General features: G+C 30.2%; 1 protein-coding gene across 1 annotated transcript in view; it reads right to left on the bottom strand.

The window, feature by feature from the left end:
* Positions 1-1,931: 1,931 nt before the first annotated feature.
* The window catches only part of LOC106469691 (calcium/calmodulin-dependent protein kinase type II alpha chain-like), a 41,553-nt gene continuing 22,174 nt past the window's right edge, over positions 1,932-21,310 (bottom strand). Inside the window, exons 11-17 of the mRNA XM_022398271.1 lie at positions 20,296-20,349; positions 18,104-18,181; positions 17,724-17,756; positions 14,042-14,117; positions 13,452-13,546; positions 11,394-11,508; positions 1,932-4,412 (exon numbers count right to left, since the gene is read on the bottom strand). Coding sequence (XP_022253979.1) covers positions 4,283-4,412; positions 11,394-11,508; positions 13,452-13,546; positions 14,042-14,117; positions 17,724-17,756; positions 18,104-18,181; positions 20,296-20,349 — 581 coding nt within the window. The 3' untranslated portion in view covers positions 1,932-4,282. The remainder of the gene's footprint in view (positions 4,413-11,393; positions 11,509-13,451; positions 13,547-14,041; positions 14,118-17,723; positions 17,757-18,103; positions 18,182-20,295; positions 20,350-21,310) is intronic.

Consider the following 21,310-nt stretch of genomic DNA (forward strand, 5'->3'; position numbering starts at 1 on the left):
CAGTGAACCAAATTTAGATTCTGAGTTTGGTTCATTAAATAATGCTTTCTAAATATAGACTTGTTTTTTATATTAAGAAACAACCTTTTTCTAAATAGATTGTGATTTTAGTTCAACAAACCATCCTCTAAATATTTGCAATTACATTTTAATGAACCTGAACCAAATTTATTATATATATAAATTCTAGTTAACAGACAATGATGAAACCTTTTAATTTTGAAATTCTTGTTTTAATATTCTACCATTCTATATATGGTAAAACGAAGCAACTTTCTACACTTACATTTTGTTTCTAGAACAGTTGACAGTTCTGTATCTATGTTGTTGTTTTGGTACAATCAACATATATTTCTATCTTGAGATTCTGGTTTAAATGCAATTGACTTCCTACACTTAGAAAAGTTGTGTTTTAAATACATTAAACCAATTACTTTATATCTAATTTTGAGCTTTGGTACAGTACACAAGTTTTTAATTTTTTTATTTTTGGTAAAATTTAGCAGCTATAAACAAGTTATTGACAAGATATTTCTTAATTTAGGAAGAGTTTGATGTTAAAAATATGAGCTCGACAATAACATTTTCTTAGAATAAAAAAAAGCAACTTCAACACAGTTAGGTTTGCAGTTGCATCTTATTTTTAGAACCCAGTCAAAATTTGGTAACAGACAGAATGTACTGTTTAGCACTGCCAATATTTTTAGTGCATTTTTTATAATCCTTTAAGTTTAACAATTTTTAGATAACCAGAATGATGATAAAAATCCACTTTCATGTGGATTCTTCTCAAGATTCTTTTAAATGAAAAATATCCAATACAAAGGAAACACTGTTCACAGAATATGATTATTCATTGCTCTATTTGCAAAGAGAACACTAACATGAAAAACAAACAAATCTTGTTGTTGTTCCCACCCATGTTGGTTACTTATTTACTTGAATAATTTCAAGTAACATATCAGATGTGCAATAAAAGGGATAACAATATTTAAGATAAACAGAAGGGGACACAGATAAGCATTTTGGTATTCTACAGATTCCATATTCAGTATCTAAAGCAAAATAAAAGAATTACATCACTTCTAAGTAAATAACTAAAAACATTGCTGGAATAACGACAATTAAGTTGAAACTAAAACACATAGAAAGTGATGGAGTAACAAACAAAAATACTGTACATATTAAAATAAAAATGTGCAATTTAAAAGAAGACCATGTTTTTCAGTGTTGGTTAAAGTCGTTTGATGTGGAGAGTTTCTTTAGTCAGTAATTCCAGATCAGTGTTTGCCTTTCAAATTGAAATTTGATAAGTTAACTTTTTGTCCTTTTCTTCACTATGTTGGCATATAGAGGAAGCACAGGGGTTACTCAACTTTTCTTGGAAATTCCTATATGTTCATTGGTTCTAACTAGTAGATAGCATTTGGTTTTACCAAAATAGGAGGTTCTACAGTCTCCACACGTGTAAATATATATACAAGCCATGAAAAAAGAGAAATTGGGAGAACGTCTTTAGTATGGAAAAAACTCTGTGTGCATGATGTGGGTTTAAAAACTAATTTGAAATCAACTTGGGCATAGTAATGATGAATTATGCATTTAATTTGACTTTTTAAACTTAAGCTTTGTTTACCAATGTAAGGAAGACAAGAGTATATGGTAAGTTGTGGTAAAGTTGAGTAACCCCTGTGCTTCCTCTATATGTCAACATAGTGAAGAAACAGGACATAAACTTAACTTATCAAATTTCAACATCCTTTGCAAGGCAAACACTGATCTGGAATTACTGATTAAAGAAACTCTACCCATCAAACAACTTTCACCAACACTGAATAACATGCAGTCTTCTTTTAAATTGCACAGTTTTTAATATGTACAGTATTTTTGTTTGTTACTCCTTCACATTCTATGTGTTTTAGTTAGTTTTGATTACATTATCATTATTGCAGCAATGTATTTTAGTTACTTACTTAAAAAGGATGTCTTTTATTTTGCTTTTGATACTGAATATGGAGTCTGTAGAATTCCAAAATGTCTATCTGTGTCCTCTTCTGTTATAAATAAACAAGGTTGTTTATCTGAAGTATCATTATCATTTTTATTGTAAAACTTCATTTTCCTCTGAACATATTATATGCTTATTAACAAACTTGTGTTAATAACTTATGTCATGTCATAAAAATTATTTGTGTTACAGTATTGAATATGAAAAAAACAACAACTAGGAAAGTGTGTTCAAGCACCCTTTAAGATTATTTGGAAATAAATGATTATTTATGTTAAAAAGTGCTGCAAAATCTAGTTGCAAATGAAAAGTGTCATATAATTTTTAATAAGAATATAATTACCTTTTGCATACAAAACAAACACAACAAAATCTTCAAAATACGTTTTCAAAAAATCATTTACTTAATTTCACTCACTGATAGACTTTTCATTCAAACATCTGTACATCAAAAAACTGTCTTTTTCACTAACTTAAACTATGAAAAAATAACTTTCACAAAATCTTATAATGAAAATTATATAAGTTATTTTCAAGAGTAATTTCTGGGAAGAAATATAACTATAACATACTTTAAAATACTGCTAAATTTCCCAATATAATAATCTTTGTTAAATAAAATGAAAGCACTTTTGTTCTTTATGTGAATGTACAAGTTAACATGTACAAATTAGATTAATTTTGACTTAGTAAAATGTTCACTTAATATTTTGCTAAATAACTCTGGTAAACCATCCTGAACAGTCATAACACTCAATAAGATTGAATGTGTGTACTAACTGTTTTGCTTAATACACATCTTCAAGGTATTCTACACAATGAATGTTTAACAAACTTCATTTAAATACTTAATATAATGTTCTTTACATATAATATGCCCTTAAAAATTCATGAAGGTTTATTATACTTAACCAGCTTAAAGATAAACAATCTGACTTGTTTAATAATTGTATTCCAAAATTCTTGAATTCCTATCACAATTAACAAGGACTAATATCCTTAGTACTAACTAACTTGTTTAATACTTAAATTCAAAGATCTTGAATCTATACCATACTTAATAATGTTGACTGTACATAAACTATTGGTCTTCTTCAATACTTGTGTTCAAAAATCCTCAAACCCTATCATAACTAATAAGGATTAATGTCCTTAGTACTAACTAACTTGTTTAATACTTAAATTTAAAGATGTTGAATCCATATCATACTTAATGTTGATTGTACCTACTGTTATTTTTATTTTTTAATACTTGTGTTCAGAAATCCTTGAACCCCTATTGTGATTAATAAGGCTTAATGTACTTAGTACTAACTAGCTTGTGTGATACGTAAAGGTCAAGCTCTTGAATCCATATCATATCTGATAATGTTGATTGTACTTAATACTATCTGTCTTCTTTAATACTTCTGTTCAAAAACCTTTGAACCCATATCATGCTCAAGAAGGCTGAATTTATTTAATGGGGTATTTGATACTCATGTTCCAAGATCTTTGAACAATTCCAATACTTACTCAGGTAAAATGCACCTATGGTCATGATATGAAATGAAAGTATACTTTGTGACTTTTGTTGAAAACAATTTTTTAAACATATATAATACTTTATAGATTTTTAGCACAATACATAAGCTTAACTGCTTTAAATCCACTTTAACATTTCATTGTTTCTATTCACCAAATCTAGCTTTAAGAAATACATTTATTTAGCTTTTTAAACTTCATTGATATATGACAAATACACAGAAATAGAATAGTGAAGCCTGAATAAGCTGTATCTTAGATATTTTACATAGTGACTTAGAGAAATTTCAGATCAAAAACATTTAATTTTAAGAAATTTTAACCAGGCAGCCTTAGTAATTCATAAAAACAGCTAATGAAAACAGTGTAGAATATTAAAGGCAAGTACAATCAATAAAGTTTTGGCCTTGAAGATTACCAGAATATGAGGATTATAGAAAGAAGAGATTTTATGAAATATTTAAAGCAAAACTGATTCAGAGTTATATTTCTCAGCAAATGCCTGGTCTCTTGCCTCTACACTGACATTAAATTCTTGATCTATGACCTCAACTCCTTGAGAGGTCATACATAGGGCTCAGTGCTGCAGAGAACTCTGAGCAGGAGCAGGTGGGGAAAAAACTTCTTGAATCACAACATATCTTCAAAAAACATAGGCTAAACTGTGGATGGCCAGATGCAGCCATGTTAAAGTGGCCACAGGCTAGTCCACAAAGCTGACAGATTTGGCAGAACTACCCTGACACAGCTTTACTTATGGGCAGTTGCAAAGGAAGATGAGGCTGCCCCCGAGCAGTGAAAATGAACATTTTGCCATTTTCCATCCTTTTTATGCCAAACCCTGGTTTCTTCAGTTTGCTTGGTATAAGCAATTCCAGACCTGTAACAAATACCAGAAACAACTATTCCAAACATGAAAGACAAAACATCACAATATATTTTCTTAGAAAGGATTTTGGAATTTTCAAAGTCAACGACAGTCATGAAACATGAATAATTTTGTAATTTTTTGTATGACTGCCAATTTTGTGCTTAATTATACCTGTTAATGATTTTAAACTTTTACTTCTATGAAAGTAACACTCATGCTTATGTCATATACTCACAACTACAAGTACCTGTAACTACAGATATGTATCACATTTGATTTACATCATCTATAGTGAATGCTTTTTAATTTTTTGTTATTTTATAGAAAAATTATATTAATCATTTGTTTTTTAATGCTGTTTCTGAGAAGTTATTAAATTAAAATTTTGTTTGAGAAAACAAACTTAGGTGTATGTTGTAGATTAATAGAAAAACATTGAACTTTTAATTCCACAACTTAAGAACTATTAAGTCAATTCATTAATAAAAAATGGGATGTTAAACCTGAAAATATAAAATGTTACATTTTTAGAATTACAATGAGTTTTGAACAGGTACATACCTCTGAAATACTAAATGCTCTTTTTTGTAGAGTTTGTTCTGATGTAGTGAACAACCACGTGACTTTAGGTTTTGAGTGTTCTTGACACAATGCAGAGCATATGTAAACTCACCCAGAGTTCTCCACTCTCCCACTTGACTTACTGAGTCTGTTCAGATTTCTTAGTAGCAGTTATATTGTAAAATCACATACCTCTCAGTTGTGAAGAGGTAGGTGGGAATGTAATTCAGAGATAAGTACTTGTTTGAAATTTAATTTAATTTCAAAAATGTAAAATTCAAATCAAGTATACCTATCTCTGAAGTACTAAAAGTCAGAATACTCACACTGAGATAGAGAAAGAAACCACAATGGTTCACAAAAAAGTGGATTCTTAAGCAGAAATATAACAAACTAGACAGGTACTACAGCAAGTGAAAGATGCAATCAAGCAGAGTTTTAATATAATCGATATCAAGAGGAAAAGTCAATGGACTGGAATAATGGGAGAATTGAGTGGAGTGGACCAGCATCAAAAGAGATTTGACCAAAATTAGGACAATAAAAAAGGGGGGGGGGTACATTATTCTCAGCAGGGTACATCATTACCCTAGACTACCTTTAAATAATATACAAAAGGGGAATAAGACAGCATGTAAGTACCTGTGAAGCCATGCACATTCACAGATAGTGGCATAACAGATATTCAGGGTCAGAGTGTAGTGCACCTGTATTTATAGTGGAAGATTCTCAAAGAAGGAGACAAGTAATAACTAATGACTGGACATGCTTCTGGGATTAAGGCTCCTTACATTTTCATCTGAGAAGGCTGGCAAAGTCACAAAACCAGTCTAGTCAGTGAGGATGGGCTCGATAGCTCTAAGACAGTGCAATGGTAACACCAAAATAAGTTAAGAAAATATAAAAATATTGCTGTAAAGTGTTCCCAATCCTGAAGCTATGAGACATTCTATGGAAAATGGTCATCTCATCTCCAAAGTTTTGATTGCCATGCTAGAATGTGCTTAAGTGGTAGTAAAGGTACCCATCGAGCTACCATCAACCATCAGATGTCATTCTCTGTGTACTTCCAAAGGGTATCGTCCTCTTATAAAGAACTAGCACAGAAAGTGCAATTTTGTCTAGGACAATTACAAGAGTATATGTAACATGGTCAAATCTAATCAAATACAGAATCTTATATCATAAAGGGGAGGCTGTGATTATTTTTTTAATTGAATGACTCCTCAACCCCAGATACCCTTGTAAAGTTTAAAAGGATGTTTGGAAGCATAGTTATACCTGGGTTACCATGCACAACATATATTTGGACCCAAGTGGTAACTAAGGATTTAACAGATATGAACACACCTGCTAAAGATTCCACCTGACTTGAATAATCATAACAAGAAACAAATGGAATCCAGGAGCTGAAATGATAGCAGTTTGGTGATGTGTAACCAAAAATTCACTTTTATGATGTTTGGGAACATCACAGTAAACAGGGAGAATCAATTTCATAAGCCAATTTGTAATGCTGCCAAAGCAAAATCTGAGGAGTGTAATTCATTGTAAGGTATAAACAGCCTTTTATAAGACATCTCAAAGATTCAATATCTGGGAGATAACAATGAATAGCCCTAACTATAATCAGATTAGCCAGTGAAGTTAGTACTACAGGTTTGGGTATGAAGACTCAATTTGCAAATGTTATCCATAGTGTTTAGTTTGCATTGTTTTTGAAGGATTGATATTAGTCATCCCTACATTTACTTCCTTTTTTGAAAGTTTTTCTTGTTTGCCTGTTTTTTTAGTGTAGTGTTTCAACAGACTTAGGAAGGTTGCATTTATAACGAAGTTCAAAATCAATGAAGTTCCAATAGCAATATTTATTGTTTATCTATTATTGGCTGGTATTTCCTGTTTCACCATGTACTTAAGCTTTTTAAAGGAACACCAAATTTCTGTAAAAAAAGCTAACTTCAGGGAGTAATGATAACATCGTTTACGCTAGAATTATGATTTTTTAAAAAAATTATTACTAGTTAATAATACTTATAAAAGAAGATACTCCATTCAAAACTGTGTCATCTCAGTGAACTTGGTTGACACCATTGTTTTGGTTTTTGAGTCATCATGTAATAAAAAAAGAAGCAGAAGAAAGAACAAGATATTCAAACTTTTTGCTATGATATTTAAAGACATTCCCAGAACTTGCGACTCAGTCTTTATATAGATATTATTATAAAATAAAACACTGTATAGCATTGTAAAGTTCTGATGACCTATTAAGGAGATATTTAAAATACCATTTCAATTAACAATCCGAGCCATCCCAACATAGGCAGTGCTACCACCTGCCTAGTAAGTAAAAAGTCTTCTGAGAAAATAAAGGACATGAAGCATCAAGGGCATAGATATAAGACTGTGATGCAAGTAATAAGAAAATACATGATTTGAGATAAAGATGATTAAGTGAACAAGTCACTAAGGGTTCAAAAGAAGGAGAAACCAAGAAATTGAAGACTAAAGCCAAGTCCCATTCCTGACAATTGTCTAGGAACTTGGTGTCACTGATGATGATAGGCTTGGAAGAGGCCAATGAACAATGGAAATAAAAAAGATTGATGGCATCTGAAGGTGGCAGACAGTTATGAAAGAATCTAAGAAGCCAAAATCATGAAACAAAAAATATAAAGATATAAGCAAGTTGTTAAGGTGTTGGAGAAAAACAAGATATTATATGTCAAATGTATCAACTCTGGAATGTAGCCCAATGAGATTGATAGACAAGTAGGGGTGCGAACATGGCTTCTCAGATAGATAAATAACTGGATAGGAGGTAGGCATAAAAAGAAGAGGTTCTCTCAAGACTGACTCAGGGTGTTTACTCCCAGAGCATTTGGATCTGCAACTGGAGATTAATAAAGTAGAAGATTTTTTTTAATGTAGCATCAATCATCAGACAACCCAGCATTGCCATTGAAAAGCCAAAAGGTAGAGAGTCCACTCCATGAGGAGATGCCAAAATGTTCATCATACTCAAAAAATGACAAACGCAAAAGGTAAACATGTTGAAAATGAAATTATAGAAGTAAAGAAGCTGCAGTAAAACAAAAGCTAAAGAACGAGTATTGGCCTGCTTGTTGATATAAGCTACCACTTTAGAATTTTTTGTGTGAACCAAAACAGAATGGTGAGATAGAAGGGGAAGAAACTTGAGACAATCACATTGAATAGGCTAAAGTTCTAACATATTAATATGAGTTGTTGATTTCTGAGGAGTCCATGAACTCGAACAATGTTGATTCCCCAATACAGTGCTCCTGTCTTAACCTGTTTGGAGATCTATAAGATGGGAAGAAAAGATCTTGCTGCCATGAACTCTTAATTAAATCAAATTTAGAGAAACTAAAATAATGGAAGAAATAATCATATGCAAAACAATGGGTCTGAAGTCAGATGCCACTGAAAAGCAAGGCTCTGTTAGAAGTGTTGCAAGTGATTGCTCCCCAAAAGATTAACTTTATGAAGTAAAGTCATCATTCCCAAAGCAGAAAAGATGCCTTTGGTGGTACGTGTGGAAGACAGAAAAGTAAGTACATGAGGCTTCAAGGTGCTTGCAACTCCATATGAGAAAGCTAAAGTATTTCTTGAACTATGCAGATCCAAAAACCTTAGATGTACCAAAGATTATGTTGGTACTAAATGGCATTTGCAGTTATGGATGATCTACTCAAAAGATCTAACCAGCTGGGTGGTCAACTGAGCATATGTAAGAAACTGAAAAGTCAGTGTTGAGTAAATAGATAGGACTAGCAAATACTTTGATAACATGACAGAAAACATATGGAGCAGAAGCCAAGGGAAGGGTAGTGAACTGTTGAAATAATACCCCCAATGGCAAATACAAAGAAAATGATAGGATGATGGATTAGTGGGGAAATTAAAATAGGCACACTGTAACTACCTTTGTCATCCAAGGCAATTTGGGCATTAGTGGCCCAAATACATTGATCAATAAGAAATGATAGTGCAGCTATTAGATGTACATGCATATTAAGAACTGAAAAATTTCTGATACTGGTAGAAACTTTGCATAAGAGTTAGGGTTGGTGACTTCAGAATTCATAATGAGCAAAATTAAAAGCATTACTGGAAAAATGAAAATTCTAACTTGGTAAATGTTTTGGGGTGATGTCAGCTACAGTCAAAATGCTTCATCTAATAGTTTTAAAAATCTAATCAGTAGAGAAAGACATGAATAATAAATCAAACTAGACTATAAAAGAGTATAGAATAGTATATGTGTGTGTGTGTAAATAAATAACGAAACAAAATAAAAATTATAATAAACACCTGCCCAACCTTAACAAATGTAAAATTCCATTTTATGGTGTTTCCAACAGTCATTTAACCTAGATGGGCTAATGATATGCTTCACTAATCTTCAAAAAAAAAGTACGATAAACTGTTTAACTGTAGGGTATGACCTAGTTATCAAAACATTTTTTTGGTTTAAATTAAACAAATCATAATCTGTTCCTAGTTGAAAAGTCATTTGTATACTAAGTAGCTTTCAATATAAAGCTTGCATCAACATGAAATTTAGTGATTTTTTGTTGAATAATGGAAAGTCTAGTTATTTTATGGACCATTACCTAATGGTTTTCACACTGATAATGTGTGATTCAAAAATTTTTGTCCTGCTAGGTAATGAGGTCATACTCCATTTTTTTTAATAAAAGCAGAAATGAAATAATTTTCAATAATATATGTATAATATAAAAGTTCAAGGCAACAGTACATAAAGCGAGTTAAAAGAACAGGAATTAATATATGGCATGTTATTTTATTCCATGTGAAACTTAATAGCATATAAATTAAAAACTTATTTATTATCAACTCTACAGGGTATAATATGTATTGTTACAACATTTCACGAGGTTAACCTGGCATCATCAGTTATAACAACTACAATGAATGAACTAATAACCTAAGTAACACAAAAACTAGTGGATGGATACATTGGTACATTAATACATCAGCTAGTTTCTGATGTTACCTATTTTTTGAGATTACACACCGTAGTTATATTTGATGATGCCATGTTAACCTGATGAAACATTGTACCATAGTTACTATACTATGTGTATCTGATTATAAATAAGTTTTAAATAACAGGGTACTTCATTTAATTACTTAGTATAGAAATTAAATATGAAACATACAACTAAAATGGGAATTTTGTCTGTACAAGACAAACTTAAATTCTATAATATTGAACTATTTGTTACTAGTTAAATAAAGTAAATGATAGCATATCTTTCTAGCTATAAAATCAAATGGATTGTACTTAAAATGTATATAGATTACTTCAAAGTTCTAAGAAGAATATGTCAAACAAACTATGTCTGTAACAAGGTCTTTCACCAAATACCAGGGCTTAACAGGTTAGCTGGATCAGGTGCTATTTATATCATCAACTTTCATGAACAATGACTAAGTGATTATATCTTAGCTAGTAATATATATAAAAAAAACTAAGTGATGATTAAGCACATCATGTCAGTTATTCAGTTTCCAAAGAAAAGGTTAATTTGAAATTGCCCAAAATTTGTTGACAACTAAACTTACTTGTACATTCAGTTGTATTTCATCAGCAATAGTTTATGAACATGAGTTATAATAAGGAATGAGATTTTTTTTTTCTGTTATGAGTGTGTAATGTACATATCTTGGTACCAATTAGATGAAGTGACATAGATTGGCATTATTGAGAAGAAAATCAGTAGGGAAAAGAAAAAATAACAAATTTTCTTTACCTAGTTTCTCTATGGACCAGTTGTCAAAACTTTCTCTGTCAGCTTTTGAAATGCCCAATTATTGACAATTCTCAGAAATGTTTTTATTGTTCTTTGTAAATTATTTGGATATCAATGACCATACAAATTTGATGAATGTTTGAAGATAATTCATGGACACAAAAAACGTATCTTTGGTGTTGGTTTAAGTAAAGAATAGTAAACAGTGTTTATAGAAAAGGTAAAAATAGATATTTGAATATGTAAACTATAAGCAAAAGAAATAACGACTTCAGGATTCTAGTGTGTACAATTACAACAAACACTGAACTAAATATAGTTGTATGTAATATTACCTAGTTTGATTCAATTTTGATTTTTGAAACAAAAGTATAATTCAAATTTATGGACTTGCTAGTCTAAAAATTGTTATCTCAATAGCATATATTCAGAATAATTTTTACTTTTATGCTGATCTATAACCCATTTCAAGATTCACCATTTTGAATTAATGTATAAAGACTGGGTTAAAAAATATCTTCTGATAGTGCCTATGGATAAAGAAAAATGAGTTATTTTAAATTTTACATAAAAGTATCAGTTGGAATTAAGGGTTTCAATATAAAGTATATTATTATCCACTTACTTATTCACACACTGTGTAAGAAGTTTGTATGCAATACAGGCAGAATCTTCACCAAGTAGATGCACTGTAGGATTGAGGACTGTTGTATTCAGGAGCTTGCTATTTTTCCCTAAAACTTGAAATAAATGGTTCTTATCAAGACAGTTGAATTGGAAAATACTTCCCAATTAACCCTTTTACTGTGGCTGAGATGTATATTTCCCAGTGCTTCAATCCCCTCACATTGTGACTGGGATAAATACTTCCCATTGTTATTCAACATTGCTGTGTGGGAGTAAAATGAGTTGGAAAGTATTTATTGGCATCCCACCTAATGTTGATATATATGGTTTCGCTCAATGTTTTCCACTCAGCCCTTCAATAACCAACGTGCTAACCGTGCCCACATTGCTAGAGTGGCAAGTAGTAACCCTAATTACTATGTAAATATGCTTGATGTGCTTGAATCACAAAGCTTATAAGATAGTGAAAGTGAGACAAGTGATGTTCAAATGTGAGACAAGTGGTGTTTAAATGTGTGATGATGAACCTGGACCTAGCAGAGAAAGGCATAAACAGCATCGACAATGGGAAACATTTGTCCCAGTTGCAGTGTGAGGGGGTGGGAGCACTGGGAAATATACATCCCAACCACTGTGAATGGTTAATACATAAAGGTAACAATTCTCTCAATATGGTAATATGACATCAAGACAAATCAAGTCCTACTCTGGTTAAATGACATTAATAAATTGATGATCTCAGCTAGATCAAGGAACATGTGAAATTCATGTAAAAGGTCCCTCTACTAAGTTAAAGTACAAAAAACAAACAATGATATAGACTTGCAGCAAAAGATTTCCAAAAAATAGTAAATTCACTACTAAAGAAACTGAGCTGTAATATATAACTTTCAAACTTATAAACCAAAAGACAAATTTGAAAAGTAAATATATATATATATACAAAATATTTCAGCAAGTTTTACATGAATTCCTAAACTAATAAAAAGATGTAAAAAATTTGAAATTATTTTGATCAGAATGATCTTTAGAATGTCATAGCTCCAATTAGATAAGGTGTATTTAGTAATTAAGTTATGTTTGAAAACAAAGGGAAAGAACCTCTGTGCCTATCCTGAACACCAATGCAACAATACTTTATACAATATTCATATATGTACTGTTTGTCATCACACAAAGCAAATTGATTTTGTACCACTATTTCCAAACCACACAAAACACTAACTTTTCATCAGTTCTTAAAAGTAATTAAAAGTTAATATCAACCATTTACTTTATAATAGTTCACCCAATAAAATTATGAACATATTGGTTATGCTTTAAATACTACATTTAAACATAATTTTGAACGTATAGAATGTCACACCACAAAAAGACTTTATTCTTATCTTTTTCTGAGTTTTACTTCCATTACACTTTTTCCTAAGTATTTTCCCATCCTATTATCTTATCAACAGAACAACGAAGAATGAGCTTATATTACTATTTGATTTGAACTAATTTTAGAAAGACTGATGTGACTGTAGATATGCAATATTTTCTTTTTTACAAAACTTTTTAACAATTATCCATAATATGAAGGTCAAGCTGATGTTAAAATGTAACATGGAAACTTTGGTGAATAATTATGAGATCTATATGTCAACCAGAAAGACAATATTGATTTTTATTTTGAAAAACTGGTAATTCATCTCTCTACTATCATATGAATATTTGTACTTATTAAAATGGTTGCACTTCTGAGCTAATAATTAAATCTTTATGTATTACCATGTTACAACTTTAAGAAGTTACCAGTTTTTATATTTTTGATACCAATTTTCAAAAACATTACTAATTTATTTTATGCTATGAATGTATTTTAAATGAATTTTGATGATAAAGTACAGAAATAAGTTATCATAATAAAAAAAAAGCATTTCTCAATGTAAAAATTGGAATAAATGTCACCATAAAATTAACAAAAATATATATATAAAGTTAATTTGCAAACCTTTTTGTAATACAGAAAGAATGTTTAAATTAGTATAGAAAATAATAAGATGTAATAATTTACCATTATCAAAGTAAAATTTATGAAAGTCTATTCCTTCAACCAAATTTCCCAGGGCTTCAGGTTCAAAAGCTGTTATTTGGGAATCACAATATTTTCTGCAAAAGAAAAGTTAAAGATTTTAATGCTTTCATAAGATCAAATTTTATTAAATATTTTTCAAACTGATTTGAAACCTGTTTGAAAACCAAAAGGTATCAGATATTCCAATGTTATAATTAAAAAAAAAATACTAGCTGAAAAATAGTTTCAGTTTGGATATATATGTCAGTAATGTTCATAATCTTTTAATCAGTTTCATGGTAAATGTATGTTAGGTATATTGGATTTTTCCTCAAAATTATTTCATATTTATTCTCGTAAAAGCTTACTAGACTTCAAATGTACCTATTAAAAAGTTAACATACAAAATTAAAAAACTTCCTAATATCTTTGGAACTGAGAGCATACATGAACTCAAAACAAAACTTATATTCATTAATTGATCTCAGCATACATTTCAGAAGAGGAACTAAGTATGATAATTACATGACATAAAATCAAAATATGTAAATAATATTATCCTTTATTACTAAACATGTTCTATTCCTTACGTGTAACTTTCGAAATCCCCATTGTTTATAGCCTCTATAAGCTGCTCTGTAATTTTTATGATTTCTGACTTGCGTGCTGTAAAAAAAAAAAAAGACAGATAATTTATGGTAAAAATAATACGTAGTAAGGTACTTTAAAGGAATAATTAAAGTTGTTCCTTTGAAGTAATTATTTTCATAGCTATATTTATCCTGTTTCCTAATATATATATTATATAAAATGTAAGCAACAATCAGTTGACATATTACAAGTACATTTTCCCTTTGTATCATTCTAAAATGTTTTTATAAATATGCTACACACAAAAAGGTTTGAAATTTTAGATAAGAATAATGCTAGCATAATTACAAATTACTGGACTACAAGACTGGTTAATATTTTAGTACATTAAACACAGCTAAGCTTTATCTTAAGAAGAAAATAACTTCTATCATTTTAAACAAAACAGGGTGAGATGTTAAATACAGGATCCAGTTGTATGACAGTTGTATAAAGAGGGTTATCAGGTTTATTTCCTTGAATACATCCTGCTACAGACGAATTCTGTATACAAGAAAGTTTTGAAAGTTGTTAATGAGAGACATGCACATGTGAAAGGCTATCATACTTGTCTATGACAGGTGTATAAAGATGAAAAATTCTGCATTCATGCACAAAAAAGGTTATCATATTTAAAAGGGTGTTAAAGCTGTATTAATATAAAAACATTATCAGATGTGTGTATATACTTGAAGGTTGCTAAAGCTGAATTAATATAAGAAAAGGTTAACAGATGTGTGTATGTGTTTGAAGGCTGCTAAAGCTGTATTAATATGAAAAAAGGTTAACCCTATTTGCATAGTTGGGGATCAAAGTATATATGCATGATTTTTTATAGTGCCTTTCAACACAGTATTATGTATTTAGTTGACAATGCTGACATTAAGTACATAATACTATGTTGAAAGGCATTGCTGATTTAGCAACAATTTGTGGTAGAGGAGAGCAAATACCAGATACAACATACAGGCATACAGAAAAACTGTGAGTGTGTGTTTGTATATACATTTCAGAGGTTCTAGCGGTTATGCAAATTCAATAACACAAGCTATACAATGGACAAAAGTATTTTTATTTTTCATATGAATATCACCTTGCACTCACCTTGATGTCATTAATTCACACACATATTTTTATGTACAAATACTTTTGTAATATATCTTATTTTTTTGTACAATGCATTTGTACATTGTACTAAAAGCTTGCCATATTTTGCATAGATACACATAGTAAGTTCAAAATTATAGTCAACATTCCTTCTGCAATATGAGGTCAGTACAATGGATTGACACAATGCACATTTGGTATCTGTGTATGTAAAGGTTGCTAAAGTTGTATTCATACAAAAGAGACTAACATATGTGTGTGTGTGTGTGTGCCCCAATGCTGCTAAAGCTACATTTAGTGATTATACATTTTAAGGATCATGCATATATATGGAATTTTTAAAATGACTACATTAGATGCAAACAAATTCATTGTTAAAGAATAAAAAAATGAAATTTTGGTTTTAGTTTAAAGTCATTAAAACATAACTATTATTATTATTGTTTTCTATCTACTTACTTTGGCAAGGAGCAATGTAGTTTCATTGTACTAAATGTTTTGTAAAGTGATTTATTTATAATTTTTATGAAAATTTTCTGTTTGCTGTTTTAAACCATAAAGCTTTTCTCTTCAGTTTCTCATGCACTTCATCAGATAAATTCATTTCTTGATTATGGTCTTATAAACAGCAGATATTTTGTAATAAATAAGTTAAGAAATGTAAACTATTCTTTTGAAGACTTCATTTAGTCATGGGGGGAGGGGGAATCTAAGTATATGAATCTCTAATGAAATTGAACAAACTTTTCTTATTAGGAATCTAATTACTCCTTTAAAACTGTGTATGGAAAATCAGCTTGATCTAAGCTAATAAAAATTTTACTACTCATCTTTACCAAGGATTTTTTTTGCTCAAGGTCTATATTGAAGATTTTGTATATGATCAAAAAGAGATTTGGTGTGTTCAGTTTTAGCTAGATATTTGACAGTTAAGTGGCTTAGTAATTGGAAATCAGCTTCCTGGTCATAAAAACTGATTGATGAGAAACAGCTGATACTATCTAAATATGATTAATGACATACTGATTAGCCCTTTTAATGGTCAAAATGTGAAAATGAATTGACAAATAATAAAAATTTTTATGTTTCCTTAGTTTCTGGTTATTGTTTCACATATCAGTACTACAAGTCACAGAAAAACTTTTCCACACTTTCTCAAAATAGCCACTAGAGTTTCTAAGTGTATTTGCTTGAGTGTTTTTTATATAGCTTACTAACATTCATAAAATTTTCAAATCTAAGTTTCGATTGATAGCTTCCACCTTTGATAGAGCTGTATATCGATAGCAGTAGAACTCATCACATAGCAAATGATATGCACTGTGATATAATAAGTTTCTTCTACAACTATAAATACTAAGTTGATGCTATCACCTGAGACTGTAGATTTGAGGATATCCTTAGTCTGCCACTACCCTACTTGTCTGTCTTATGATCTTAAGATGTAAAATAAGATATACAGTGAAACATTTCTATCAACAAAAACTAATGAGATAAATATTACACAAGTTTCTGCTTTGAACAATACACTATCTGTTTTTACAGAATTAGACAAGTTTCCACTCATATTTGATATCTTTCATTGTTATGTACCCACACATTATATTAAAATAGAATCCACACCTGCCATCCTCAATCAGATAGTGTCTCAGAGAAAAAGAGCACTCAGCTTACAAGTTGACACTTGTTCCCATACTTATCATGGAATGCAAGTGTTTCTTGTTTTCACAACACACATTCTAAAAGAAAAACAGTATCAAATTCACCATATAAGCTGCATGCTGGAATTAACTTTTCTTTCTCTGTGAGACATCATGAAAGTGCCAAGACTAATATATATGATATTGTGTAGTCATCTCTACATATTATGTGCAAGAGCTTGAAAATAGCTGAGAACAGTGTTGTGTATCCGTGAATTTCAGGACCTGAAGATCTCTCTCTTCCTGTGTGAAACATCATAAAAGTGGGAAAACTATTGGAATATTTACATCAAAGTTCCAAAACACTATACACTTTAATTCTAACTAATAAACATGGTATTTTGTATTCATCTCTATACATTATGTGTCAGATTTTGGATGACTGAGAACAGCAATTGATCTGTGAATTGCAAGACCTAAAGAGCATTTTGCTAAAAAAAAAAAAGGCATTATTTGCATTCAAGGAAATACATTTCTATGACAGTACTGAACAGCTGGATACTGTCATTGTCGAATTTTTCTTTTGCAGTTATTTTGCCTATGTTTCATGTTAAATCACCAACCTGCTAGAAGCAGGGTTGGGCAGAATTTATCCAGAATCAAATGTAAGAGGGTTGTGGATGCTCTGCATCATAAGTTGTCTCAAATCTGTTCATAAATGGGTTAGATAATAATAATACAAAATATTCGAAAAATAATTGGCCAATTATTGGCAACTAATTAATCAGTAATTGGACAATTTTCATATTTCATACTGGCACATCTATATAGTGAATATAAGTATATAACATGTGCTAAAGAAAAAGATTTATGAAGAAGGAAATGTATTACTTACGATCAACAGGACCAACATTATTAATCCTTATAGCTAAAGAGACAGAAAAAAAGACATTTCAGGGAAACAGTGGCATTAGTAACTACCTATTAAGTGGAAATCAGGAAACATGTGGAATTGCAATGATGCTTAATTCTTAATAATATATAAATAAAATTCTTCTACCTTAGATGCAAGATCAATATTGGATTCAAGAGCAAGCTTTCTATGCATCTTTTCTGAAGCAATTTGATAATCAATGCATTATATATATTTGAAAAAAAACATGATACTACTGGGTAATAATAAAGTCACTTCATGAGATAGGTGCATAGGAAAAACAAAAGACAAATGAGACTAACTTAATGGTTTTGTCTTTCCTCAGTGAGAAAAGTACCCACCTCGAATGAAGGAAGAAAGTTGGCCAGGCTCAGAATCAGGCTTGGCTACAGGTTTACTGTCAGGAAATGGAGCTTTGACTTTGAAAGAACAGAAAAAAGAAGAAAAAACCACACAAAACCAAATGAACAGAAGCAAATAAAACAATAAAAAAAGAAGTTAAGAAATAAAGTTTATCTTTTAATTAATGCAAAGTATAAATAAAAAGTTAAATAAGAAAAGCAACTTTTGTTTAATTAAAAAAAAGCAAGAAAAAGCAAGTACATAAAAATGTATATTAATCCTTTGCCTTCCAACAAGACAGATTCTGTTTGCCTTTACAACTTCACAAAATATTCAGAAATTATTGAACCTAACAAAATCAAACTGTGAATACGGTTTATAAATGAATGTGAATACATCTTAAATTTTTAGAATTTTCTAATTAATTTGAATGGTTATTTTTTTAGTGCCATTGTATATGGAAAAATTAATTCAAATAAAATAAAAATAAATGGCACTGAAGTAAGCTGAAATCCCTTAAAAACACATGCACAATCACTCTATATGTTCTCTATTTAGTTCTACAGGGTGGGCAAAAAGTCTAGGTACCCCCCCTCCCCTCAAATAAAAATAGTGTGCATGAAAGAAAGAATTTATTGCATATTGACATATTTACATATCTCATACTGACATAGTGTAACAAAAGGATTGATTAATAATCCAAAATGTTTGTCTGTTGGCCTTCATTTTCATGACTTAGAATGATATGTCTCCATGTGCGATGTGACATCTTCCTTAGCATATTAGGCATGACTTTGGTGAAACTTTCAACAATTTTTTGTTTCAAAGCATCAGTTTTTTCATGTTGTTCCTTTGCCACAATCTGTTTGGTGAAGCCACACAACAAATTATCACATGACATTTAAATAAGGGGGATGCCCAAACTTTTTGCCCACCCTGTACGCGTGACCATCATTATCAATTACAAGTTGAGGCTATAATGAACAACCACTGACTCAGTGAGGGAAAATGCATTCAAATATGTGCAGTCAAGCAAAAAACAACAACATCAGTTTTAATCTGTTATAATACTCAAAATCTGTTTCTTAATTTCATAAAGTAAAGCTCCAAACTCCAACCAAGATACAGAGAAGCACTTCATGTTGTTGCTGATATTACTAAAGATACGAATGTTGTTTGTTGCTGTCAATAACCAAGTATTAGCTGTAGTATTTCAAGATTTTATAAATTATATTACAATCATAAGTCATACTGTTTGGTTTATTAATGCACATCTCTACAAGATAAATAAAAATTCTACATAAAATTAAATAATTATGCTACTTCAAAGCTCTATAAATAGTAGCTTACAGGAGTAATTCATGATTTGAACTCAAAAACCACATGTCTTAAGCCACATCCCTAATCTTTTCAACACAACAAGACAAGATGCCAATACTTGATTATGCACACTCAAAGATACTTATTATATTGGTATATTTTTCGAATTAGATAGAAAGCCTAAAAAACCCCAACACCAGTTTCTAGAACTAAAAGATCTCTGTATTATCACTCAAAACATTTCCATATTAGATTCAGTATAAATAGATATATACATATTTGAATGGTTCTACTACAAGAATCCTCCCGCAAAGTATTAAAAAGTTTCGTAACTGTGATAAAGAATTGGAATACTTTATCAGTTAATCTTTAGTAAATTCAAACTTTGTATTAGAGGAATAATAGAAATTTAAAGTATTATTTTTTTACTTTCAAACAAAGAACATTCATTTCACTGTTATCAGAACAACAAAGCAAAGAAAAAATATTTAAACAATATATAAACTGATGCACTTAATATATAAGTAGCAATTTTTCAGTTTTAAATTTATGATATAAAAGAAGTTTATAGCTATATTTATTTTCAAAAACGAAATGAACTGATGCAAAATTGTTTTGATATTGTAATAACATGCAAAGGGTTAATATAAAAATTGCAGCTTAAAGTAAGAAATATACAAAAATATTTAAAGAAACATTGCAAACATTTTTAAAACTAATCACCACAAAAAAAATAAAAATAGATTTTGCACTATGTTTAGCAGTTTAAGAAATTGAAAATGTTCTATGATATTAATAAGGTACTTCTAGATTTAGAAACAGCATCAATGATAAGGTCAACAGAGATATTCACATGAGAGCATCAACCTACCTGAATCAACATGAATAACAGTTTTGCTTCGCTCTGGGCCAGAAGAACTACCATCTACGAGTTGGAGCAAGTAAGAAGGTAAAAGTGGTGAAAGAAGTTAAGAAAAAATAAAAGCCTTTAGATTATGTTACTGTGAAACTATTAAGACAAGAAGCATAAGTAAACCAATAATGAAGTAATTTCATGCAGTCGTAAACATGTTAGCTATGAAATTATTTGTAGTATATATTAATTAAATTGAGAAACAGTGAAATGACAATACTAGTACATTTCTCTGGATTGGGCTCAAGTATGATTTAAATTTTGACTTTACATTGCTTAGAATTTTTTCTCCAGAATATTTCTCCGTATGTTTACTCATGGCAGCATTGCACTGTAGAATGATGAGGAATGCCTTGAAAACCAAAAATATAGGTGCTAAACACCTCATCTGTTGCCCAACAGCTTGTTTCTGCAACACCATTCCACTGCATTAGCAAATTCAAATTGTTTAGGTAATATGTGGTTAACTTTTTGCAATAGGGGAAACTGTCATCATCTATGAATAATAATTTATTATAGTGTGCTGTAAAACCAGATAAATTATTTTACATTTAGTCTGATTCAATGTCTTTTCTCTAATATTATTATGTCAAGGTTTCTTAAAGTAAGATTACAATTGAAAAAAATAAATACCGAGTTGATTTTTCATTATAAGGGTTTGTTTATAAAGAAACAAACTGTGGCAAACCTTAACTAAGCTAATTCAGTATCATACTTTCTCTAAAACAAGTAAGATGAAGAGTAAGACAAGTTGTTCTGATTAATAATAATTAATCTCACAGAAAATGTGAAGGCATTTTCCAGTAACAATTTATAAAGTACATGTGCATATGTATCTAAGTTATCTAATACTCACAGGCTGTTGTAGCTTAGATAAAAATACAAGGTTAATTATATTATTGGCTTATGTTCATATAAATAAACTTGAAAAAGTTATCATATTGAAAAAATATAGTCAAGTTTCAAGTAATTT

This window comes from Limulus polyphemus, unplaced genomic scaffold (genome assembly GCF_000517525.1).
Source record: "Limulus polyphemus unplaced genomic scaffold, Limulus_polyphemus-2.1.2 Scaffold3614, whole genome shotgun sequence".
NCBI classification, from domain to species: Eukaryota; Metazoa; Arthropoda; class Merostomata; order Xiphosura; family Limulidae; genus Limulus; species Limulus polyphemus.